Source organism: Heterodontus francisci, chromosome 15 (assembly GCF_036365525.1).
Source record: "Heterodontus francisci isolate sHetFra1 chromosome 15, sHetFra1.hap1, whole genome shotgun sequence".
Classification (NCBI taxonomy): Eukaryota; Metazoa; Chordata; class Chondrichthyes; order Heterodontiformes; family Heterodontidae; genus Heterodontus; species Heterodontus francisci.
The window spans coordinates 93255651-93282124 of record NC_090385.1 but is presented as its reverse complement, the minus strand read 5'-3'; the positions used below and the strand labels follow the sequence as shown (position 1 = coordinate 93282124).

At 41.1% G+C, this 26474-nt stretch overlaps 1 protein-coding gene across 3 annotated transcripts in view; it reads left to right on the top strand.

Moving 5' to 3' along the window:
• The window catches only part of klhl13 (kelch-like family member 13), a 297520-nt gene that overhangs the window by 205623 nt on the left and 65423 nt on the right, over nucleotides 1–26474 (top strand). For all 3 annotated transcript variants that reach the window (XM_068047852.1, XM_068047851.1, XM_068047853.1), the window contains one exon: nucleotides 25486–25627. In XM_068047852.1, coding sequence (XP_067903953.1) covers nucleotides 25486–25627 — 142 coding nt within the window. The remainder of the gene's footprint in view (nucleotides 1–25485; nucleotides 25628–26474) is intronic.

The window sequence follows — 26474 nt, the reverse complement described above, 5'->3', positions numbered from 1 at the left end:
ACAGATGTTGCATCTCCTGTGCTTGCATGGAAAGGTGCCGTAGGAAAGTGGGGTAAGTGTTCAGGATGAATGAGGAGTGGACCAGGGTCTCGCAGAGGGAGTAGTCCCTTGGGAATACTGAAAGGGGAGGGACAAGGAAGATTTGTTTGGCAATGGCATCAGGTGGCAGAAATGGTAGAGGATGGTCCGTTGAATACAGAGGCTCGTGGAGTGAAAGGTGAGGACAAGGGGAACCCTATCCTGGTTCTGGGAGGGTGGGGAAGGGGTGAAAGCAGAAGTGAGAGAAATAGACCGGATACGGTGGAGGGTCCTGTCAAACACAGTGGGGGGTTGCGGGGTGGGGGTAGAAATGCTCAGTTGAGGAAAAAGGAAGACACATCAGAAACACTAGTGTGGAAGTTTGCAATGTCCGAACAGATGTGACGGAGAAACTGGGAGAATGGAATAGAGTCCTTACAGGAAGTGGGGTGTGAGGAAGCGTAGTACAGGAAGCTGTGAGAGTCTGTTGCCTGAGACTGAATATTGATTGATAGCCTATCTCCAGAAATGGAGATAGAGAAGTCGAGGAAGGGACGAGTTGGAGATGGACTTGACAGCCTTCCAGACTCAACATTGAGTTCAATAATTTTAGATTATCATCTCTGCTCCTTTTTTTCTTTTCTCTTTTTAGCTGGTTCTTCTCTCTTTTCCACCCCCACCCCCCCCCCCCTCCAAAGTTTCTTTCTTAATCCCTGTGCTGTGTGTTCAGATGGCTGCTATCCTGACATTCACATCTCATCCAGACAACCTTTTGTTTCTTCACTTGTCCTGTTACCACTTCCTTTGGCTTTGTGCCAGGACACCTTTTGTCACTTAATCTCTTAGCACAGACCTTCCCTTTTTATTATTCTTCCCCACCCCACCCCCTTTCACTTGCTCAAAATCTATCACATTTCCAACTTTTCCCAGTTCAGATATAAGAAATAGGAACAGGAGGAGGCCATTCGGCCCCTCAAGCCTTCCCCACCTTCAATAAGATCATGGTTGATCTGCCCCAGACCTCAACTCCTCTTTCGTGCCAGCTCCTCATAGCCCTCAACTCCCCGATAGTTAAAAAATCTGTCGACCTCCTCTTTAAATGCTTTCAGTGATCTAGCATCCACAACTCTCTGGGGTATAGAATTCCAGGCATTCATTACCCTCTGAGAGAAGAAATTCCTTTGCATCTCAGTTTTAAATGAGTGTCCCCTTATTCTGTGTCTATGTCCCCTAGTTTGAGATTCCCCCACTGGTGGAAACATCTTCTCAACATCTACCCTGTCAAGCCCCCTCAGAATCTTGTACGTTTCAATAAGATCATCCCACATTCTTCTAAACTCTAATGAATAAAGGCCTAACCTGTTTGGCCATTCTTGATAAGTCAACCCCTTCATCCCAGGAATCAGCCTAGTGAATTTCTTTTGAACTGCCTCCAATGCCAGTATATCCTTTCTTAAGTACGGGGATCAAAACTGTACACGGTACTCCAGGTGTGGCCTCACCAACGCCCTGTACAGTTGTACCAAGACGTCCCTATTTTTAAACTTCAACCCCCTAGCAATAAAGGCCAAAATTCCATTTGTCTCCTTAATTACTTGCTGCACCTGCATGTTAACTTTTTATGTTTCATGCACAAGAACACCCAAATCCCTCTGTGCTGCAATTTTTTGGAGTCTGTCTCCACAGTGGCGCAGTGATTAGCACTGCAGCCTCACAGCTCCAGCGACCCGGGTTCAGTTCTGGGTACTGCCTGTGCGGAGTTTGCAAGTTCTCCCTGTGACCGTGTGGGTTTCTGCCAGGTGCTCCGGTTTCCTCCCACAGCCAAAGACTTGCAGGTTGATAGGTAAATTGGCCATTGTAAATTGCCCCTAGTGTAGGTAGGTGGTAGGAGAAAGGTATGGATGTGGTAGGGAATATGGGGTTAATGTAGGATTAGTATAAATGGATGGTTGTTGGTCGGCACAGACTCGGTGGGCCGAAGGGCCTGTTTCAGTGCTGTATCTTTAAATAAATAAAAATAAATAAATTTAAATAATAGTCTGCCTTTTGATTCTTCCTACCAAAGTGCATGACCTCACACTTTCCTACATTAAACTCCATCTGCCAAGTTTTTGCCCACTCACTCAACCTATCAAAATCCCCTTGCAGATTCCTTATGTCCTCATCACAACAGGCCCGCCCAACTATTTTTGTATCATCAAATTTGGATATATTGCACTCTGCCCCCTCCTCCAAGTCATTAATATCGATAGTAATAATTGAGGCCCAAGGACTGATCCTTGTGGCACTCCACTAGTTACGTCTTTCCAACCTGAAAAAGACCCATTAATCCCGACTCTCTGTCTTCTGTGTGTTAACCGATCCTCAATCCATGCTAATACATTACCCCCAATACCATGAGCTCCTATCTTGTGAAATAATCTTTTATGTGGCACCTTATCAAACGCCTTCTGAAAATCCAAATACACTACATCTACCGGTTCCCCTTTATCAATTCTGCTTGTTATATCATCACAGAACTCTAGCAAATTTGTTAAGCATGATTACCCTTTCACAAAACCATGTTGACTCTGTTTGATTGCGTTAAGCTTTTCTAAATGTCCTGCTATTTCTTCCTTAATAATGGACTTTCTAGCATTTTCCCAACGACCGATGTTAGGCTGACTGGCCTATAGTTTCCTGCTTTTTGTCTCCCTCCCTTCTTGAACAGGGGCGTCACATCAGCGGTTTTCCAATCCTGGGACCCTCCTGGAATCCAGTGAGGTCTGGAATATTTCAACCAATGCCTCCCCTATTTCTGCAGCCACTTCCTTTAAAACCCTTTATGCAGGCCCTCAGGTCCTAGCGACTTGTCTGCCTTTAGTCCCATTAGTTTGTCAAATATTTTGTCCCTTGTCTCAATAGAGACTGTTACAAGATCTTTCCTCCCATTAGCTCCTTGCTTATCTGATATCTGTGGGATGTTTATAGTGTCCTCCACCATGAAGATCGATGCAAAATATTGGTTAAAATTATCTGCCATTTCCCTGTTCCCCGTTATCAATTCTCCAGTCGCATCCTCCAAGGGTCCCACGCTCACTTTAGATGCACTCTTCCTTTTTATATACCTGTAGAAGCTCTTGCTATTTGTTTTTATATTTCTTGCCAATTTACTTTCATAATCAGTTTTCTCCCTCTTTATTAGCTTTTTAGTCATCCGCTTCTGGTTCCTAAAAGAATTCCCAATCCTCTGGCCTACAACTAGTTTTCACCGCTTTGTTTGCCTTAGTTTTTGATTGGATACTCTCCTTGACCGCCTTTGTTATCCACAGGTGGTTCATCCTTTGCATCGAATCCTTCTTTTTGACCGGGATAAATTTTTGCTGAGCATTATGAAATATCTGCTTAAATGTCTGCCACTGCTCATCTACTGACCTTCCCTTTAGTCTGTTTTACCAGCCCACTTTAGACAATTCTTTCTTCATACCTCTGTAATTGCCCTTGCTTAAGTTGAGGACACTAGTTTGAGACCAGAATTGCTCCTCCTCAAACTGAATTTGAAATTCTACCATGTTGTGATCGCTACCCCCTAGAGGATCCTTAACTACGATATCTCTTATTAATCCTACCTCATTACACATTACTAGATTGAAAATAGCCTGTTCCTGGGTAGGTTCTGCAATGTAACAATCCCTGATGCAATCTACAAATTCGTCTTCCATGTTACCTCTGCCAATCTGATTTGTCCAGTCAATATGCAGATTAAAATCACCCTTGACCTTTGGAGAGCCCTTCTTACACATGTCCATTATTTCCCAATTTATAACTTTGTCCTACAGTGAGGCAACTCCGGGGGCCTATAGACGACTCCCACCCGTGACTTCTTCCCCTTGCTATTCTTTATTTCCACCCAAACTGATTCCACATCACAAGCTATTGCACCTATACACTACTCACCACCACACTGATCCCTCCCTTTAATAACAAAGCTACCCCACCTCCTTCTCCTTTTTGCCTATTTTTCCAGAATGTTGAATATCCTTGAATATTGAGTTCCCAGTCTTGGCCACCCTCCAACCACATCTCTGTAATAGATATCAAGTCATATTCATTTATTTCTATTTGTGCTGCCAACTCATCTATCTTGTTACAAATGCTGCGTGCATTCAGATAAAGAGCCTTAAGCTTTGACTTTTTACTATTACTCATTCTGGTTCTAATTTCTGCTGCACTCTTCTGCTTATATTTTCTGCCCCTTCCTGTCACACTTTGATTACCGTTCACCCCTTCACTACCCTGCACCTCTGCTCTCTCATTTCTTTTTGATTTTTTAAACTTCCCTTCAATTGGAGCCTCCGCCCCACTAATTAGTTTAAAGTCCTATCTACGACCCTAGTTATACACTTTGCCAAGACACTGGTCCCAGCATGGTTCAAATGAAATAAAAAGAAGAAATGCTGGAAATACTCAGCAGGTCTGGCAGCATTTGAAACATTTCTAATATTTGCTAGTTCTGAAGAAGGGTCACTGACATGAAACGTTAACTCTGCTTCTCTCTGCACAGATGCTGCCAGACCTGCTGAGTATTTCCAGCATTTATTGTTTTTATTTCAGATTTCCAGCATCCGCAGTATTTTGCTTTCATTTTGTGGTTCAAATGAAGCCTTTCCCAACTGAACAGCTCTCTCCTTCCCCAGTACTGGTGCCAGTGCCCCATGAATCGGAACCCATTTCTCCCACACCACTCTTTGAGCCACGCATTTACCCCTCTAATCTTATTTCCCCAACGCCAATTTGCACGTGGCTCTGGTAGTAATCCGGAGATTATTACCTTTGAGATTCTGCTTTTTCATTTAGCCCCGAGCTGCTCATAGTCCCTCAGCAGAACCTCTTTCCTAGTCCTACCTATGTCGTTGGTACCTACGTGGACCACGACAACTGGATCATTCCCCTCCCACTCCAATTTCCTCTCCAGCCCAGAAGAGATGTCCTTAAACTTGGCACCAGGTAGGCCACACATCCTTTTGGACTCTGTCTTTGCTGCAGAGAACAGTATCTATTCCCCTAACTGTGCTGCCCCCTACTACTACATTTCTCTTTTCTCTCCGCACTTGAATGGCACTCTGAATCATGGTGCTGTGGTCAGTTTGCTCATCCTCCCTGCAGTCTGTACCCACGTCCACGCCGGGAGCAAGAACCTCGTACCTATTGGATAAAAGGCTGAGGCTCCTCCAAAGCTAAATTCTGGATCCCCATACCTGCCTCACTCGCAATCACACCCTCCTGTCCCTGACCATGGTCCAGATTTGAGTTAATTAATCGAAGGGGTGTGACTGTGTCCTGAAACAGTGTCCAGGTAACTCTCCCCCTCCCTGATGTGTTGCAGTGTCTGCAGCTCGGATTCCAGCTCGCCAACTCTGCATCACACAGGCGTCCGCCAGCTCCCACATACTACAGCTGCAATACATTGCCTGCCCAACCATCTCTATTCTATTTAATTAATTAATTTGGATGTTAAATATTTGGATGTTTGATGTTATGTTTGATTTAAATTAAATTAAAAGTACCTGTTTAAACAATCAATTGTAATTAATACTACTAGTCCTGCTCTGTGTTTATACTCTTATTATAACACTCACTGTTACACTACCACAATTGAAAAAAGTTTAATTACCCAGCTCCTAATTTGAACCAGTGCCCGCCCTATATTTGTGTGTGTGTGTATATATATATATCTATATATGATAAATTTTAAACTCTACCTTAGTTTTTAGGTTTTGTACTAATGAGTCGATCAAGTCATATTTTATATTTGATTAACTTAGATTAATTTGAAAGCTTATCGGTATACTCACCCCAGCTTGCTTTCTGTTTCCTCGCGCTCTCTGAAAGGTCACAAATCTGAAACGTTAACTCTGTTTTTCTCTCCACAGATGCTGTCTGGCCTGAGTATTTCCAGCATTTTCTGTTTTTGTTCGTTATCCCTAATGTCTTGGCCAACATTTATCCCTCAATCAACATCACAGAAAAAAACATTATCTGGTCATTATCACATTACTGTTGGTGGGATCTTGTTCTGTACAAATTGGTTATTGCATTTCCTACGTTACAACAGTGGCTACACTTCAAAAGTACCTCATTGGCTGTAAAGTGCTTTGAGGCATTAGGTGGTCGTGAAAAGTGCTATATAAATGCAATTTAATTGTGTCTTGTCACAATACAGTTAGAGTTTAAATTCAATGTCTCTGTTGCCCACATTTTGTATTCAAGAATATTATTACATCTTCCGATTAACTCTTGTAGCTGGAATTAAAGAGTTCAGGTCTTTTTAGCAAAGTGAACGTATTATCTACATCTTGATCTCGGCTGGCAATATTCGTTGATGTAAGTGAGATAAACAATATGTGTGCATTGTTGTATTTATCCTTCCTTTTTACAGGGATTGTTACTATGGAAGCTGAAGCACTGTTTTTCAAAGGATGTACTTAACTAGAATTTATGACAAATAATGTAAATCCAGCTACTTGGCAATCTCATACAGCTGGACAGGATGTCTGTATGATTGTAGTATTCTCTGTCTTTGTGCATGTGCAGTTTGCTGAGTGTTATCTGATTTTCCTCATAAATAATGACCTCATGTCTGTTAGTCTGGTGTGAACAAGTGACAAAGAATATGTTTCATTATTTGAATAAGATGTGAACAAAGTTTGAGTCACTGTGATATACTGTAGACCATTAGAATTAGATGTACACATGTTGAATAAAGATTTCTTTGGAAGGCATGAGACAGCTTCAACTTGGGAAGTTTTACCTCTGTGATGAACATAGAGTGTATGTTTTATTCCTTTAAAAGCAAGTGAGCTTGTGTTGTTTGCTTGCTGCTGTTAACTTGAACCTACCAGATTAATTTTCCTTAATGAAGAAAATGGGATGGGTGATGGAGATCACAATTTTGGAAATGAACTGTGTGGAATTGTACAGTAACTCAGTGTAATATTTCAGCTCATAGTATTTACATTCCGCTGTTCAGTCAAACTTGGAAAAAGGTGTGTGAGAAGACAAGTCCCAGGTCACCAATCTGTTCTGCTCTGGAGTCTGAATAAAGGAGGTGAGGGCAAAACAAGTATCAGTTCTGCAAGTGTTGACATTAATATGGCACCATACTTTTATGACATGAAGGACTTTCTGTATGCTCTTCCGTGTCTGCCTGCTTGTCTCTGATTTTGCTGAAGGCTAAGCTTACATGAAGAAACTGAACAACATGCATGTCATGACTTGACATTGATAACAGGTCCTTTTTTTAGGGTAGCAGTATTCAGGGGGTTGGGGGTAGGTGACGGCACTGCACTGTCTCAGTCTTTACCTGTATCATTTCCATATTTCTGTATTTTTCAAAGTCGATGTTATTTCTGGTAGTAGTAATAACTTACAGGTAGACACAGTAAATTCACCCACATCAGGGTAAAATCACAGACCATACAGGTAGAAACATGAGGGTAAACTCAGACCCTCAGAGAACAGAGAAAATTTACTGACAGGGAAATTCTCAGACCCTTAGGAATATCAGGGTAAATTCATTGATCTTATAGGTAGAAACCGGGAAAATTTACATATGCTACAGGTGGAAACATCAGGGTAAGCTCACAGACTCTACCAGTAGAAACATCAGGGTAAGTGCACAGACCCTACAGGTGGAAACATTAGGGTGAATTCACCAAATTTACAGGTAGAAATCTCAGGGTCGATTCACTGACCCTACAGGTAGCAATGGTATCTTCACCAACCCTATAGGCAGAAACATTAGGATAAATTCACCCAGCTTGTACTTGTGGCAGGGAGCCACCCTTAAAAGGAGCACAAGCTAGAGTATCTGTAATGCAGTATAGTAGCCCTGTCTTGGATCACTCCTCCACTCACTCGACCCACTTGAAGGCCTTGGAGGGAGTGCAACGTAGGTTTACAAGAATGATACCTGGACTACAGGGGTTAAGTTACGAGGAGAGATTACTCAAATTCCGCCTGTTTTTGCTAGAATTTAGAAGGTTAAGGGGTGATCTGATCGAAGTTAATATCTTGAACAGGAAAAGACAGGTTAGATAAAGATAAACTATTTCCACTGGTTGGCGATTCTAAAACTAGGGGGCATAGTCTAAAAATTAGGACCAGACCATTCAGGAGAGATGTTTCGAAGCACTTCTTCACACAAAGGGTGGTAGAGGTTTGGAACTCTCTCCCACAAACAGCAGATGAAGCTAGAACAGTTGTTAATTTTAAATCTGAGATAGATAGACTTTTGTTAAGCAAAGATATTAAGGGATATGGGCCAAAGGGAAGGTATATGGAGTTAGGCTGCGGATCAGCCATGATCTCATTGAATGGCGGGACAGGCTCGAGGGTTGAATGGCCTACTCCTGTTCCTATCTTCCTCTGTTCTTATGTTCAACCTCCACCCCCAGGAGTTAAATTGATTCATTCTATCCAGTGTTTAAAGGCTTTGCATCTCCCCTTGACATTCAATGGCGTTACCATCGCTGAATCCCCCACTATCAACATCCTGAGGGTTACCATTGACCAGAAACGGAATTGGACCAGCCACATAAATGCATTGGCTACAAGAGCAGATCAGAAGTTGGGAATTCTGCGGCGAATAACTCACCTCCTGTCTCCCCAAAGCCTGTCCACCATCTACAAGGCACAAGTCATGAGTGTGATGGAATACTCTCCACTTGCCTGGATGGGTGCAGCTGTAACAATACTTGAGAAGCTCGACACCATCCAGGACAAAGCAGCCCACTTGATTGGCACCCCATTCCCCATCTTCAACATTCGTTCCCTCCACCACCAATGAACAGTGGCTGCAGCGTGTACCATCTACAAGGTGCACTGTAGCAACGCACCAAGGCTCCTTCGACAGCACTTTCCAAACCCGTGACCTCTACTAACTAGAAGGACAAGGGCAGCAGATGCATTGGTACACCACCAACTGCAAGTTCCCCTCCAAACCACACACCCCTGACTTGGAACTATACTGCTGTTCCTTCACTGTCACGGGTCAAAATCCTGGAACTCTCTTCCTAACAGCACTGTTGGTGTACCTACACCCCAAGGACTGCAGCAATTCAAGAATGCAGCTCACCACCACCTTCTCAAGGGCAATTAAGAGTGGGCAATAAATGCTGGCCTAGCCAGCAATGCTCACATCCCACAAACAAAAAATAAATTGGGGAATATTTTTTATATAGATGTCATCATCAATGCTATAATGCTGATTGTTTGATCACGGACGCATGACGTGTCTGCATGAAGCATCCAGTCCAGTGTGATCTATTGTTAGTCGCCCTGTGGCATGCTGATTGTCATGGTAAAGAAGGGCTAGATAGGGAACTGACACTATTTCCCATTTAATGGAAGGGGTGAGCTAGATGGGTTGGATGTCTAAAATCATGTGATAGGAGATCTTCAAAGCACTGGACAAACAAATAATGGCAGATTAACATTCTAAGACAATAATAGCAATCAGATGGTTGAACATAATCTATCCATTCAATCAGATTGTCATGTTCTCTGGATGTGCTCAATTAGATGTCTAGCATATGTTACCAGATGCACATTGTAAATATGTTAACCTATCCTGAGCGCTATATTATTTTAAATATCAGATTTTAATTAGTAGAATTTGTTTGCTGTATAAATACATTCTTCCCTGAATGCGTGCAAGTAATGATCTCAGCCTCAATAAGACGGGCATGAAATCTGTGCAGATGGAGCACATTCTGTTACAAATATAGACTGCAAATTATTTAGGAACACGATTGGCACAGTCACTTTAAATATGAAATAGTTGGTATCCTGCAAGACAATGTTGTATTTAGGAACTCTGTAGGGTGAAAAGCCATCTGAATCTGGTTAGCTGCAGTCTCCTACAGAAATTTGCTGCATGACCTTGTTGATAATGTCAAAGTCATCATTCTTTGGATTTAGGCTTTCCAACAATGCACCTTGTTATTGTGATTCTTCGCTACGTATGTGTAGACAAATATAATTTAATCATCTCAGTTTCTGCTGTTGCTGCACATATTATCCTGAGATAGGTAATGTCATTTGAGTTTAGCAGTGGTGATTTTTTTTTTTGTTCTGTCTCCACCAGTGCTCATAAGATAATCTGCAAATTCACACTGGCCTATTACAGAAGCACATGAAATTTCCGTATCTGAGTATAGTAAGGTTTATGACACAAACACAGTGACTGTTGGCATCTCAACACAATACCTCATTATCACAATGTAGTGAAAGTCGAGAACAAAACTCTCAGCACCAATGGAATCTCTTCTAAATCGGCCAATGTCCCTCACTGAGTCATCTGAAGCAATGATTTTGGCGACTTAATAATTTTGCTGCCTCTGAACTCAGTAGAAGATTGTGTGTTGAAAACTCAAGGTTGGAAAGCAACTTTGAAATGTGCATGAGAAGTACATGCACTTCCTCCCATGAACAACCGATTTTGAAAGTCCTGCAGGCCTGGCTGTTCACAATGACATTGGGAACGGACATACTTGGGAAGTCTTTGCAGATGGTGTTGGATATAATGTTGCAAGTTGTTCAACTGAATAGCAGTTGAGGGTTGTTTGCATGTGATGGGTGTCCTTTGAACAGTTTGTGATTATCTGGCTCACAGAAGACAGTAGTAATAAGCAACTGTTGGAGCTGTTGTGCAGTGCAAATTTCATCTTCCTCAGTAAAACAGGTACCTTTTGCAGCGTGACTTTCCAGCAACCTTAAATGCAAAGCTGTCTCTTAAAAGGTTGGATGCCTAAAATCATGCGGCAGGAGATCTTCAAAGCACTGGACAACCAAATAATGGCAGATTAACATTCTAAGACAATAATAGCAATCAGATGGTTAAACATAATCTATCCATTCAATCAGATTGTCATGTTCTCTGGATGTGCTCAATTAGATGTCTAGCATATGTTACCAGATGCACATTGTAAATATGTCGATCTATCATGAGCACTATATTATTTAAAGTACCAGATTTTAATTAGTAGAATTTGTACCTAAGCAGTGTTAACCCTTACAGAGCCAGTGACAAAGGATTTGGTGCTTTTGACACTATTTTAGCATCACAGATACATGTGAAAATGCTAGCTTGCGGAATCTAGATTTTTCATTGTCTTTATAAGCCAGTGAAAGCTTTTTGAAAAAAATGAAGGTATATGTCCTAAATAGACTGTGAGGATAGGTGAATTTAAGTTTTTAAGAAAAATATATGGGCAGGATTCTGCGGAGTGAGCACTGAACATAAATGTAGTCAACCAGGTGTTAAAGCAGTTGCCTGGTCAGAGATGTGTATGGAAATGGCTGGAAAGTGATGCAAAAATTACACATGCACAGCTTGCATTAATAAAGGGATTTGTTAAAGATAGAAATGCCTTTAGTATAAATTGTGATTTGCAGTAATGGATGCGCGTAACTCAGACCCTCTTGATCCACTGCAAACTTTCAAAGAAAACTGCTACCAAACATCTAGAGACAAAATGGGAATTATTGGTTCTTGTGTGCACATGATGCAAGATAATAGAACCTTTTAACATTTTTACTGATCCACGCTCCAAGAGCGCTCTGCTTCAGTATCAGACTTTCCCCTGTTTACAAAAGGCAGGCATTCATTTAAAAACAAAAACTTATGTAGCACCTTTAACATAGTAAAACATCTCAAGACGCTTCAGAAGAACGATTATCAAACAAAATTTGACATCAAGCCATATAAGGAGATATTAGGACAGGTGACCTAAAATCTTAATCAGCAGTAGGTTTTAAGAAGCATCTTCAAGAAGAGAAGTGGAGAGGTTTTGGAAGGGAATTACAGAGCATAGGCCTAGGTAGCTGAAGCCATGGCTGCCAATGGTGGAGTGATGAAAATTGGGGATGCATAAGAGGCTAGAACTGGAGGAGATTGCAAAGATAGGGAAGGGCAAGGCCATTGAGGGATTTGGAAACATGGATGTGAATATTAAAATTGAGGCATTTCATTAAGTTTCATAAAAGTGTCCTATAATGTTTCACGTGAACTAGTTTGAAGCGCAGTCACTTCTTATGCAGTCGCCGTTTTGCATACAGCAGGATCCTACCAAACTGCAGTCAGATAATTACAAATTAGTCAGTGAAAATGTTGACTGGCAACAAGAATTTGGGTAGCACACTGGAAAACTCCTGATCTTCAAAATAATATAGTGGATTTTTTATCATCTGCCAGAATAGGCCGACAAGGTCTTGGTTTGGTGTCTCATCCAAGTGTCTGACAATGTAACTCTGTCACTGCTGGACTGGAGTGTACTCAAATTCTTTTACCCAAACTCTCTTAAGCAAAATATTCCTGATCATGAGAATAGGCTGCATCTACTTTTGGTGTCAGCCATTGCTCAGTTGGTAGCACATTTGCCTCTAAGTCAGAATGTCATGTGTTCCCTCCAGAGACCTAAACCTGTAATCCAGGCTGACACTTGAATGCACCATCCCCTCAGTACTGCACTGTCAGAGATGTCGTCCTTCTGATGAGATGTCAAACTGAGATCCCATCTGCCCTTTCAGTTGAATGTAAAAAAATTCAATAGCACTATTTTGAAGATGTTCTCCCAGTGCCCTGGCCAATATTTACCCCTCAACCAATGTTACTAAAACAAATTATCTGGTCATTGCCATTTGTGGCAGCTTGCTGTGTGCAAGTTGGCTGCTGTGTTTCCCTACATTACAGTAGTGACTGCACTTCAGAATTACTGAATTGGCTGTTAAGTGTTTAGGGACGTATTCTTCCTAGAATTTTTTGGTCTTCACATTTATTATAAAATACTGAGTTGTTTCTAGTGGTACACCCTGAACTGAGCCATCCTCTTGATTTTTTTGAGGCAATAGGGAATTAAGTGGGCTGGTCACAATTTCTCTCTCTCCTGCGCTGCCCCAGCCCTACCACCCACCACTCAGACTCCGTTCTACGATCTAGTTTGTGGTGAATGTGAGTTTAGGTAGGCAGAGGGGTGTTATTGGAGGAATTAGCTGTCAGAAACGGGGGAGGAGAAGTGGAGTGAAAGTTAGCCACAGCATCCCACTGAATTTTCTTCTGATGTCTATCTAGGACTTGAGCATATAATTTCTGTTGTTACTTCATGATGGGACTGCTATGTTTTGGAGGTCCCAAACTTCAGATGAGTGTGTCCCTGTTCTGCTGGCTGTTAATCCCATGTCCTGACCAGAATTCCTCCCTCAATCATAAGCATCAAAAGTAAGTTCATTTCATTACTGATTGTGGGGCCTTGCTGTGTACAAAATATTGCCTAGCAGCAGCCACCACTTCAAAAAGTATTTCACTATATTTAAAGTGCCTTGAGATGTCCTGAGAGATGGGATAAGGTGCTGCTAACAATTCATGTTCTTTTTCCCCCTTTGTTTTGCTCCTTATATACAATTCCTGGGAGGTTTTGGTGTATCTGGTTGGGCATATCTACTTATTTTTAAACTTTCTGCTATTCATGTTTCTATGGTGACATCAGATAAAAACCTTATTGCAAAAACTGGCCAAGGCCTGCATACAAATAAGCCACCATTCAGACTTTAGCCCTCTTTATTTAAAAATATATATATATATAATTCATTCACTGACATGGCTCTCTGCACACTTGTTCTGTGAGTTATGGAGAACTCCAGCTTGAGGCATAACATTCTCTCCCCATCACGAATCTTAATTCCTGCTTCATTTGTGCATTCTGGAAAGGATGAACTCACTGTGAATGGACTTCGCTAAAAAAAAATCTAGCTTTATTATGGAAACTTTTTGCAAAATCTTGCTGTGTTTTCAAAAAGAATGAGAAAGGACAATCTCTTAGTTCAAAGCCAAAATTGTCTGGAAATTTTCCATTCATTGCCACTACCACAGAGGGCGAGCTGACTGATGTAATCCTCCTAGAGCGCGTTGCGTGAAGGGACATATGGTTCAGAGCATTTGGAAACTGTTTGTGAGTAAACTAATTTCCATCAATTCACTGCTGAGGCAGTGCCACAGCTGTGAGCGGATCTCAGAATATCAAAAGGTATAATCAGATTGTTCATTTGTAATTCAAATAGGCCCTGCCTCACGCCTCTCACTCCTTCTGCTGCTTCAACTGTCGTTTTCAATTGTTAACTAATTTGTTTATTTTTTAAAAATGTAACAAAAAACATGAAGGAATGAAATTCAAGCTGTGCTGATTTCATGATTTTTCATAGTACCAGCGATTAATTTAACAAAACTTCGCCATGTGTCAAAATAGTCATTGAACCTTATCTGTACTTCAATTAAAACTCCTGCTGTATGAAAAGAAGAAAGATTTGCATTAATACAACACATAGCGTGCTACGTACTTGCATAGATACTATCTTGATGTGTAATAGGCATATGCAACCATCATTTTGCCCATAAGATCTCACCAATGGAAATGAGATGTGGGGGGGGGGGGGGGAATCTTTTTTGCTCATAAATGATTCAGGATATTGTGGAAAGATGGCATCCTCTGTTACTTAGAATTATGCTGATGGTGTTTGAGGGAGAAATGTTGACCAGAAATTGCCTGCTCTGCCTTTAATTGGGCTTTGGTTTAACTGCTCATTCAAAAGACCATGCTCCTGACAATATAGCACTTCCTTAGTGCTATGCTAGAGTGTTGGTCCATGTCCAGTGTTCAAGTTCTGGAGTGGGGCTTGAACACTCAACCTTCTGATTGGAAGGCAACAGAACTGTCAACTGAATCACACGCACATATATATGCCCTGCATGTTCCTTATTGCCTACAATTACAATTTGAAAAACATAATTCCTTGAAAATTTAAGTACAGGTGGATAAAACCATCAAAAAGGCCAACAGCATTTTGAGTTTTACAACAATAGCTTGCAATTATATTGTCACGGACTGGTGAAAAGGCGTGTGGATGGTTCCGAATGTTCACTTCCCAATCATGTTTTGTTAAAATGATGGTTACCCCTGAGTGTCTTTCGGGTCAAATAAACAGACACACGCCAGGTTTTCTTGTAGGTTAACTATTTATTTTTACACCATTCCTGAAGTGGTCACAACCTCGCTCACACACACACACCCCCACATGTACTCGCCCACACGCACAGACCCAAGAATAGATAGAAAAGGGTAGAATGGAGTTCAAAGTCCAAAGTGAGGTAAGTGTTCATGGTTCACATGTTGAATTTTCTCAGGAGGAAAGTCTTTTTAAAAGTGCAGGCCTGGGTGTTTGTAGTCTTTAAATTGTTGAGGTGTTGTAGAGTTCTCGTGGTTACAACTCAACACAAAGCTGGTAATGTGGGTTTTGTTACCTTCACAGAGGAGCATCTTAAAGTCACTTTGTGATGTCTCTGCTGTAGTGGCTGTTCCAGTTGTTGTTGAGGCGGGTTCTTGCTTGGCTGGATCTCTTGCACAGCCTGTGGCTGGACAGGCTTTCTAAGGTGTTGGCTTGATTCTTTGCTCTCTCCAGAGGGCTACCATTTTAAGGTAAAAACCCATCACATTAGAGTTTCTGTTAGGAGACACATGGCCCTGTCCCCTGGTGTGACCACACAATGGACCAGCATGTAGAAACCATGGCTAGCGATTGATGTCTGAATGGGGACCATTCTGTTTATACAATGCTACTTCACACTTGTTCATTTTGGTTTGGGCTCCTTTCAATTTCGAATCGGTTCTCCCTAGAGCTATTTCAGACAACGTTAACAAGTTTCATCTTTGCAGACAGTTTTGTTGATTTCCAATACAGGAGGAGTCAGATGACTGCAATTCCATTTTGACTATGGTGTAAGTGTCCCATGTTCTTGTAGTTTTGTTTAACAGTTGACTTTTTAAGGCATAAATCTTCCATTTTATTTTTTGTTTCATCACGGCTCCTTCTGTGCATGACAATATAGTGCCTTTAACATAATAAAACATCCCATGGCACTTCATAGGAGCATTACCAAACAAAATTTGACACCAAGCCACAGAAAGAGATATTAGGACAGATCAGAGGTAGGTTCTAAGGAGCATCTTAAAAGAGGAGTGAGAGTGTGTTAGGGAGGAAATTCCAGAGCTTAGACCTACAAATAGCAACATAAAATACAAGACTACAAAAGTACAGATAAATTTGTATAAAATATCGATTAGACCATAGTTGAGTACCTTGTATATTTTTGGGGACACATTGTAGAAAAGATCTAAAGTGCATATTCACCAGGATGGTGCCAAAGATGAGGAACTGTCGGGATGAGAAGAAACTTGAGATATTGGGACATTTTCCACTGCAGCAGCGAATGCTGAGGGGAGATTTGATGAAGGTTCTTGATTTTAAATTGTCACTGACAGAAAGGGGCAAGGTTAGGAGAAATTTCTTTACACAGCAGTTTATCAGAGCATGAAATGCTTTACCCCAAGGAGTGTTTGCGACAGAGATAAATATTGGAAGTAGAGAAAGATACAGGTCTGTGGGGAGAGTGTGAGGCAGTGGAATTAGTTTTTTGCTCGAGCAAAGAGCCAGCATTGAGCCAACTGATCTCCTTCTGTGTTGTAAACCTCTATCATTCTTTGATAAAATTTCAAACTAGGATAGCTGCCTTTTACCTTCCTATCTTCAGTTCAGATTGCTGATCAGTTTTCAGTATAATTTTATGTATTGCACTATAATGAAACAATATCACTTAAAATCCAATGGAAGTAGACTCCAATCCCAGGAGTGTTGAAAAGTGCTGAAAAGTACCCATTTTAACTTTTTATTTATTACAAAATTGGGGAATTTGTGCTGATTTAATTCTGCATTTCTGTGATTTTTTTACTTTCATTCGTAAAGGTTAGAGGAGACTGGATGCTGACTATGATCCTCAATCTATAAGAATTCTGAATAATGGGAAGAGGAAGGGAATGCAGGATTTTTAAAACTTGAGTACAGATCAGTTAAACAGGAAGAATATGAACTAAATCCCATCCTGATCCTATTTATGGTTTATGAGTCACTTCACCTGTGGGTTAAGTCCCACTCCAGGACTTCAACACTAAATTTAGACTAACACAGTACTGAAAGAATGCTGCATTGCTGGTGGTGTCATCTAACAGGTGAAATTTTAAAACCAAGGTCTTATCTACCTGTACAGGTGGATATAAAAGAACCTATGGCACTATTCAAAGAAGTTCTCTTGGTGTTTTTGCTATCATCTGTTCCTCATCAAGACCTGGCTCAAAGCAGGGGAGGATTGGAAACTTAATATTCCTGGCTACAAGGTATTCATGAAATATCAGGAAAGAACAAAAAGGAGGGGGTAACAGTTTCTTTGATCAATACTATTATAACAATGGAAAGGGATAATGTAATTGAAGGGTCTAGGTTAAACTAAGGAACAGTAAAGGAGCTATTATGCTGTTGGATTTTACTGTAGGCTACCAAATAGTGGGAAGGAGATAAGGAGCAAATTTGCAGGCAAATTATAGGAAGGTGTAAGAACTATAGAGAAGTGACAATGGGGAACTTTAATCCTAATATGGACTGGGATAGTAACAGTGGAAAGGGCAAAATGGTAGGAAGAAATTCTTGAAGTGTGTACAAGAAAAGTTTCTCGATCAGTGTATTTCCAGTCCAACAAAGAAGGAAGGTTTTGGGAAGGAATTGGGGCATGTTTGTCAAGAAGCATTTAGGGAACAGTGATTATGATATCATCGTGTTTAGAATAGATATAGGAAAGGGCAGGAAGAATCAAGGAGAAGAAATATTTAACTGGAGGTGGGGTAATTTCAATGAGTTGTAAAGGGATCTGGCCCAGGCGAATAGGATTCGAAAACTGAAAGACAGTGCAATAATTGAACAGTGGGCGTCCTTCAAAGAGGAGATGATTCAGGTACAGAGTAGACACGTTCCCATGCGGGAGAAAGAAACAGCATCCAAAGCTAGAGTTCACTGGATGACTAAAGATATAAAGGTTAAACTGAGACAGAAAATAAGGTTTACAATAGGTTAAGTTTCATAATACGGTAGACAACCAAGCTGAATATAGAAAGTATAAGGGAGGTCTAAGAAGGGGATGAGAGAGAGAGTATGAAAATAGGTTAGTGGCTAACATATAACCCAAAAGTCTTTTATAAATATATTAATAGTACAAGGGTAGTAAAATGAATGGTGAGGCCAATTAGGAATCATAGAGGAGATATTCTTGTGGAGGCAGAGGGCATAGCTAAGGTACATTGCATCTATCTTCTAGGGAAGAGGATGCTGCCAATTAAGCAGTAAAGAAGGAGGAAGTAGCGATATTAGATGGGATACAAATAGATAAAGAGGTGATACTTAAAAGGTTGGCAGTACTCAAAGTACGAAAGTCCAGATGGGATGCATCCTTGGTGACTGAGGGAAGTAAGGCTGAAGGCTATGGCCACAATCTTTCCAAACCCCCTTATTATGGATGTGGTGCCAGAGGACTGGAAGATTGCAGAAGTTACACCCCTGTTTAAAGGTGGAGAATGGGCTAAAACCATCAATTAAGGCCAGCCAGCCGAATATCAGTGGTGGCGAAACTTTTAGAGACGATTCTAAACACGATATTATAATCCAGGAAAAAATTAATTGGCTCTTGGAAAATTATGGGCTGATGAATAAAAGCCATCACAGATTTGTTAAAGACAACTTGTGTTTTACTAATTTGATTGAGTTCTTTGCTGAAGCAATGGAGTAGCTTGATGAGGGCAGTGTTGTTGGTGTGTATATGGACTTCCAAAAAACATTTGACAAAGTGGCACATATTAGACTTGTAAGCAAATTAAAACACATGGGATTAAAGTTGCAATGTGGATACAAAATTGGCAAAGGGACAAAAAGAACATTAAAAATAAGAGCAGGAGTAGGCCACTCTGTTCCTTGAGCCTGCTCCGCCATTCAATAAGATCATGGATGATCTGATTGTGGCCTTTCTTCCACTTTCTTGCCTACCCCCCCGCCCCATAACCCTCGACTCCCTTGTAGATCAAAAATCTGTCTAACTCAGCCTTGAATATATTCAGTGACCCAGTCTCCACTGCGCTCTCGTATAGAGAATTCCAAAGATTAACAACCCTTGGAGACGAAATTACTCCTCATCTCTGTCTTAAATGGGAGACCCCTTATTCTGAAACTATGCCTCCTAGTTCTAGATTTCCCCACGAGGGGAAACATCCTCTCAGCATCTACCCTGCCAAGTCCCCTCAAAATCTTCTATGTTTCAATAAGATCACCTCTCATCCTTCCAAACTCCCATGAGTATCGGCCCAACCTGCTTAACCTTTCCAAATAAGACAACCCCTTCATCCCAGGAATTGACCTTCTCTGAACTGTCTCCGATGTAGATATATCCCTTCTTAAATAAGGAAACCAAAACTGTACACAGTACTCTAGGTGTGCTCTCACCAATGCCCTGGACAGTTGTGACAAGACTTCCCTACTTTTATAGTCCATTCTCCTTGAAATTTGCCTTCCAAATTATTTGCTGTATCTGCATGCTAACTTTTTGCGATTCATGTTCAAGGACACCCAGATACCTCTGTACTGCAGCATTCTGTAGTGTATTGTTTTGAAAATGCTTCTGTTTTTGTTAAAACATATTTTTAAAGGATTCATAGTTAAACTGAAGAAATGTTGGACAGGTTTTTTTTCCAAGAGGGTCGTCAAGAGGACACTGAAAGGACTTGTTCGGCAACACATTTACTGGTTGTCACATGACTCAAGTTAAAAATAGAAGAGAAACCCTAATAATTAGGGAAGATGTGTACACAGAAGTGACAAGCCAGAAGGTGGACTTTCTGTTCCCGGTTGCACTTCTGAATTGTTTGGAGTTGGGAATGAACTGTTTAAAAGCGTTTGGAGTTTAAAAAATAAAACTGAAGGACAGAACCCCCAGCTCAACCCAGCCTATTCCATCACTTTAAAAAGCCCGCAGAAGGAGGAGAGAAGATCACAGCCCAGCTCAGCTTTTCAGCACCTCTTTAAGAGACCCTGAGATGTCCACTGTGTCAACTCATCTCATCTGTCTTTGAAGAAAAGCCTACTAAATTAATACTCAACACTGCCTGAAAAGAACTGTTCTAAAAGATCCCAGTGACTCGTCTACGTGTAGTCAGAGGCCAGACTGTATACCAGTTTTGAAACACAACATATCTCATCTGTTTTTCTTCAAGAATGAGCAAGTATTCAGCCAGTGTTTCTTTTTGTCTTTTTTTTTTTGTAACAGAGCCCTAAACAACAATCCCTTTTATTTTGCGGTTAACAGGTGTGTGAGTGTGAGAGGCCAAGGTAAAAAGGGAACTGTAAAATTTCAATCTGTGTTTATGCTTTACTTCATTACTGGTTAAGATTTGTAATAAAATGATAATTTTGTTGTTTGTTAAAGAAACCTGGTTGGTGAGTTTTTTTCTAGGAAAAATAGAGTATATGATTGACCCTATCGATAAGTGGGAAAATTTAAATATATGTTGTGACCTGTGAAGTGGGACTAGAATAAACGGTGCAACTCCTTCTGCCTCGGTCATAAATAATCTGCTTTTCTATTCTTCCTACCAAAGTGGACAACCTCACATTTTCCCACATTCTGCTGCATCTGCCAAATTTTTGCCCACTCGCTTAACCAATGTATATCCCTTTGCAGACTCTTTGTGTCCTCCTCACAACTTGCTTTCCCACCTATCTTTGCATTGTCAGCAAATTTGGCTGAAATACACTATGTCTCTTCATTAACTTAGATTGTAAATAGTTGAGACCCCAGCACTGATCTCTCTGGCATCCCACGATAAAGCAGAGAGTAGTGGTAAACTGTTGTTTTTTTACACTGGAGGGAACTGTACAGTGGTGTTTCTCAGGGGTCAGTATTAGAACCATTGATCCTCTTGATATCTTTAATAACCTGGCCTAATCTTAAAGTTTGCAGATCACATGAAACTCAGAAATGTAGCAAACAATGAAGATGATGGTAACAGATTTAAGGAGAACATAGACTGGTGAAATGGGCAGACACATGGCAGATGAAATTTAATGCAAAGAAGTCACGTCAGTGGTGAATTCCCTTCCGCCTAAGATAAAATTCAGCCCATTGTATTCAATTCTAGGCATCTGACTTTAGGAAGGATGTCAAGACATTGAAGAGGATGCAGAGGAGATTTACTAGACTGTACCAGAGATGAGGCACTTTGTTTATGTGGAGAGACTAGAGAAGTTGATCCTTAGAGCAGAGACGATTAAGAACAGATTTAATCAAGGTGTTTAAAATCATAATGAGTTTTGATAGAGTAAACTGTTTCCAGTGGCAGAAGAGTCGCTAACCAGAGGGCACAGATTTAGATTTTTTAGATTTAGATATACAGCACTGAAACAGGCCCTTCGGCCCACCGAGTCTGTGCCGACCATGAACCACCCATTTATACTAATCCGACACTAATCCCATATTCCTACCACATCCTCACCTGTCCCTATATTCCCCTACCACCTACCTATACTAGGGGCAATTTATAATGGCCAATTTACCTATCAACCTGCAAGTCTTTTGGCTATGGGAGGAAACCCACGCAGACACAGGGAGAACTTGCAAACTCCACACAGGCAGTACCCGGAATTGAACCCGGGTCACTGGAGCTGTGAGGCTGCGGTGCTAACCACTGCGCCGCCCTAAGGTGATTGACAAAAGAACTCAAGATGGGGAGACCTTTTTTTTGCACAGATGGTTGTTGTGATCTGCAGTGTACTGCCTGAAAGGTGGTTGAAGGAGATTCAGTCGTAACTTTCAAAAGGGAATTGGTTAAATACTCGAAAGGGAAATATTCGCAGGGCTATAGGGAAAGAGCAGGGGAGTGAACTTAACTGGATAGCTTTACCGACAACAGCGAAATGGGCCAGATGGCCTCCTGTATCATTCAATGATTCAACGAACACCAGCAAAACAGATTAACTGGTCATTTATCTCATTGCCTGTTCGTGGGACCTTGCTGTACGTGGATAGGCTGTCATGTTTACCTACATTACAACAGTGACATACACCTAAAAGTACTTAATAGACTGTTAAGTTGTTTGGGACGTCCAGGGAACATGAAAGGAGCTCGAGCAGTTTGTTGAGGAACTGACTAGAGAACACGCTATTTTATATCTAGTATTATGTAATGAAAAAGGTTTAACTAATAATCTTGTTGTAAAAGAACCTTTAGGGATGAGTGACCATAATATGATAGAATTTTACATTATGTTTGAAAGTGAGGTAGTTCAGTCTGAAGTCAGGGTGTTAAATTTGAACAAAGGAAATTATGAAGGTATGAGGGGCAAATTGGCTGAGGTGGATTGGGAAAATACATTAAAAGGTATGACAGTGCATGGGCAATGGTTAGTTTTTAAATAATTATTACATTTTCTACAGCAACTACACATTCCTTCAAGGCACAAAAACCCCAAAAGTAAAGGCAGTCGACCGTGGATAACAAAGGAAGTTGAGGATTGTATAAGATTAAAAGGCCTACAAAGTTGCCAGAAATAGAAGTAAACCTGAGGATTGGGAGGATTTTAGAATACAGCATAGGAGGACCAAAAAACTGATAAAGGGAGAATAGAATATGAATGTAAACTAGCAAAAAAACATAAAAACGGATTGCAAAAGCTTCCATAGTTACGTAAAAAGGAAACGTTTGGCTAAGAAAAATGTGGGTCCATTACATGCAGTCAGGAGAATTTATAATGGGGAATAGAGAAATGGCAGCGAAGCTAAATGATTACTTTGTGTCTGTCTTCACTGAGGAAGATACAAGTAATCTCCCAGAATTAGAGATCCCAGAGATCCAAGGGACGAGGGAGAGTGAGGAATTGAAGGAAATTGGTATTAGTAAGAAGGTTGTATTGGAGAAAGTAATGGGGCTGAAAGTTGATAAGTCCCCAGGACCTGATATTCTACATCCCAGAGTGTTGAAAGAGGTAGCTATTGAGATAGTGGATGCACTGGTGATCATGTTCCAAATGCTATAGATTCTGGAATGATTCCTGCAGATTGGAAGGTAGCAGATGTCACCCCACTATTTAAGAAGGGAGGGAGAAAGAAAGTAGGAAACTACAGACCTGTTGACCTCACATCAGTAGTAGGGAAAATGCTAGAATCTTCTAAAGGATGTGATAAATGGCCACTTTAATAATGATTTGATTGGGCATAGTCAACATGGATTTATGAATGGGAAATCATGTTTGACGAACCTGTTGGAGCTCTTTGAGGATGTTAATAACAGAATTGGTAAAGGAGTTGGTCGACGTGGTATACTTGGATTTTCAGAAGGCTTTCGATAAAGTACCCCACAGGAGGTTGGTTAGCAAAATTGAAGCACGTGGAATAGGGAGTAATATACTGGCATGGATTAAGGATTAGTTAACAGGCAGAAAACGGAGTTGGAATAAACGGGTCATTCTCACGTTGGCAGGCTGTGACTAGTCTGGTACCTCAAGGATCAGTACTTGGGCCCCAGCTGCTCACAATATATGTCAGTGATTTGGATGTGGGGACCAAATGTAATATTTCCAAGTTCGCAGATGACCCAAAACTAGGTGGGAATATGTGTTGTGAGGAAGCTGCAAAGCGGCTTCAAGGGGATTTAGACATACTTAGTGAGCCGGAAAGAACATGGCAGATGGAATATAATGTGGAAAAATGTGAGGTTATCCACTTTGGTAGGAGGAATAGATGTGCAGAGTATTTCTTAAATGGTAAGAAGAAAGTGTAGATGTACAAAGGGACCTGTGTGTCCTCATCAATAAGTCACTGAAAACTAACATGCAGGTAAAGCAAGCAATCAGGAAGGTTAATGGTAATGTTAGCCTTTATCGCAAGAGGATTTAAGTACAGGAGTACTGAAGTCTTGTTTCAATTGTATAGAACCTTGGTCAGGCCGCACCTGGAGTACTGTGTGCATTTTTGGTCCCCTTATGTTAAGGATATTATTGCCATAGGGGATTGCAACGAAGGTTCACCAGGCTTGTTCCCGGGTTGGCGGGACTGTCCTATGAAGAGAGATTGGAGAAACTGGGCCTGTATTCTCTAGAGTTTTGAAGAATGAGGGGCGATCTCATTGAAACCTACAAAATATTTAAAGGATAGACAGGGTAGATGCAGGTAAGATATTTCCCCTGGTTGGGGAGTCTAGAACCAGGGGACACAATTTCAGAATGAGCGGGAAGCCACTAAGGATCGAGATGAGGAGAAATTTCTTTACTTAGAGGGTTGTGAATCTTTGGAATTCTCTATCCCAGAGGGCTGTGGAAGCTCAGTCATTGAGTGTTTCAAGCACAGATTGACAGATTTCTAAATACCAATGACAAAGGGATATGGGGATAGTATGGGAAAAAGGCATTGAGGGGGATGATCAGCCATGGTCATATTGAATCGTAAAGCAGACTCGATGGGCTGAATGGCCTGCACCTGCTCCGATGGTCCTATGTTCCTATATAAATTCAAGTACTTTTTCCTTACATGTCTTTTCTCGGGTGAATCTGGTTTATTGTGCTTTTACTTTGGCCTCTGTGTGCAGTGTTTCCAAAAGGTATGGAATAGTAATTCTAACTTTTTAGATAATATTGTACCACCTTGAGCAGGAGTGTCCAAGCTTTTTGTTTCTGTGGGCTGTTTTCAGTGATTGCGGTGGAGCCTTGCAAGGCATGTATAAAGTTTAAATCTGTGTTCTTGTTGATTTCTATACATCCCAAGCTGCAAAATCTTGGTGTTATGATTTTGGACTTGGCCATCAATGAGATAGCAGCCCTGAGAATGGTGCTTTTCAAGCCATGAGGCCCACTAAACTGAAACAGGATAAACCTGTAAAAAAAAGTGCAGATATTTATTGCAGGACTTTGTTGCTCAGATTACCAGGTCTCTCACACTGCAAGCAGATCTTCGACTGTAGTTTCCTGTCCTCAACGTCACTGACCTGAAACGTTAACTCTGCTTCTCTCTCCACAGATGCTGCCAGACCTGCTGAGTATTTCCAGCATTTCTTGTTTCTATTTCAGGTTTCCAGCATTTGCAATATTTTGCTTTTATTATTAACGTTACAGTTTCTCAGAGGGAAACACGGGGAGCTTCCAGTAATCGAACACAATGGATTTTAGCAATATATTTTGCTTTCGCTTTTACAGTCCCTTTCAGTTTAAGATTCTATATATTCAGCAGTTTTTTGCTGATTACATAAAATACTTCAGTACCAATCAGTTATTAAAAATCGGAGTTACTCCAGCTAGCACACATTTTTACAATAATAGTTTGGAGTGACTTTTGTTTAATGTACACTTTAGCTGTAATAACTTTTGTGGAGTTGCATCATGGAATAATATGAAAGTGCCGAGCTATTGAAAGGTTAACATGCCAGGCTGTTTTACTGCTTTCTAAATTTAGTCTGTGGTGTAGAGCACTGCTTTCATTCTGCCTGAAATGCATTAATTTCTCCCTTATAATTTCTGCAGATCGTTGGTCGAAGAGGACGATCCTCATCTGAAAGTGTCCTTGGCAAGTGGCGACATGGGTGTGACAACCCATTTGCAGTCTTCAAAGACAGGCAACACTCGCTTCTTCACTAGCAACACCCATAGTTCTGCAGTGTTACAGGTATGCTGTTTGTTTATAGTTCATACCAATGGCAGCCTAATGGTTGCTATTTGTATTTATTCACCTTGCAGATGTACAACTTATTCATCACTGCTCATCTGCTTAGTTAGATAACACGACTACTGCTTAACCAGATTGTGGACAGCGAAGAGTGTGCACATGTTACCAAACTGTCCACACTAGATCATTCAGAAAAATCCACTTTTAGTTATTTAATATGTTGCCATTATTAATGGTCCTTGTTTCAGACTAATGCCCCAGTGAATACCCTTCTCAGTTCTTGAATCTCTCTGAAGTGTTGTTTAGATTGTTGTTTACTGTTTTCGCTGCAGTGTGGTCTAGAATAGTCAGTTTACTCTTTGCAAGTTGCTGGGCCTTGTAAATTAGGCTTCATGTTTTTAGGGAGGTCAGGGTGACATGTGACTGCCATCCTGTTTCTTCATATTGGTTTGTGTGCTTTTTTTTTTAAAACTCACTCATGGGATGTGGGCGTTGCTGGCTAGGCCACCATTTATTGCCCATCCCTAATTGCCTTTGAGAAGGTGGTGGTGAACTGCCGCCTTGAACCGCTGCAGTTCATGTGGGGTAGGTGCACCCACAGTGCTGTTACGAAGGAAGTTCCAGGATTTTGACCCAGTGACAGTGAAGGAACGGCGATACAGTTCCAAGTCAGGATGGTGTATGACTTTGAGGGGAACTTGCAGGTGGTGGTGTTCCAATGCATTTGCTGTCCTTGTCCTTCTAGTTGGTTGAGGTTGCGGGTTTGGAAGGTACTGTCTAAGGAGCCTCGGTGCGTTGCTGCAGTGCATCTTGTAGATGGTACACACTGCTGCCACTGTGCGTCGGA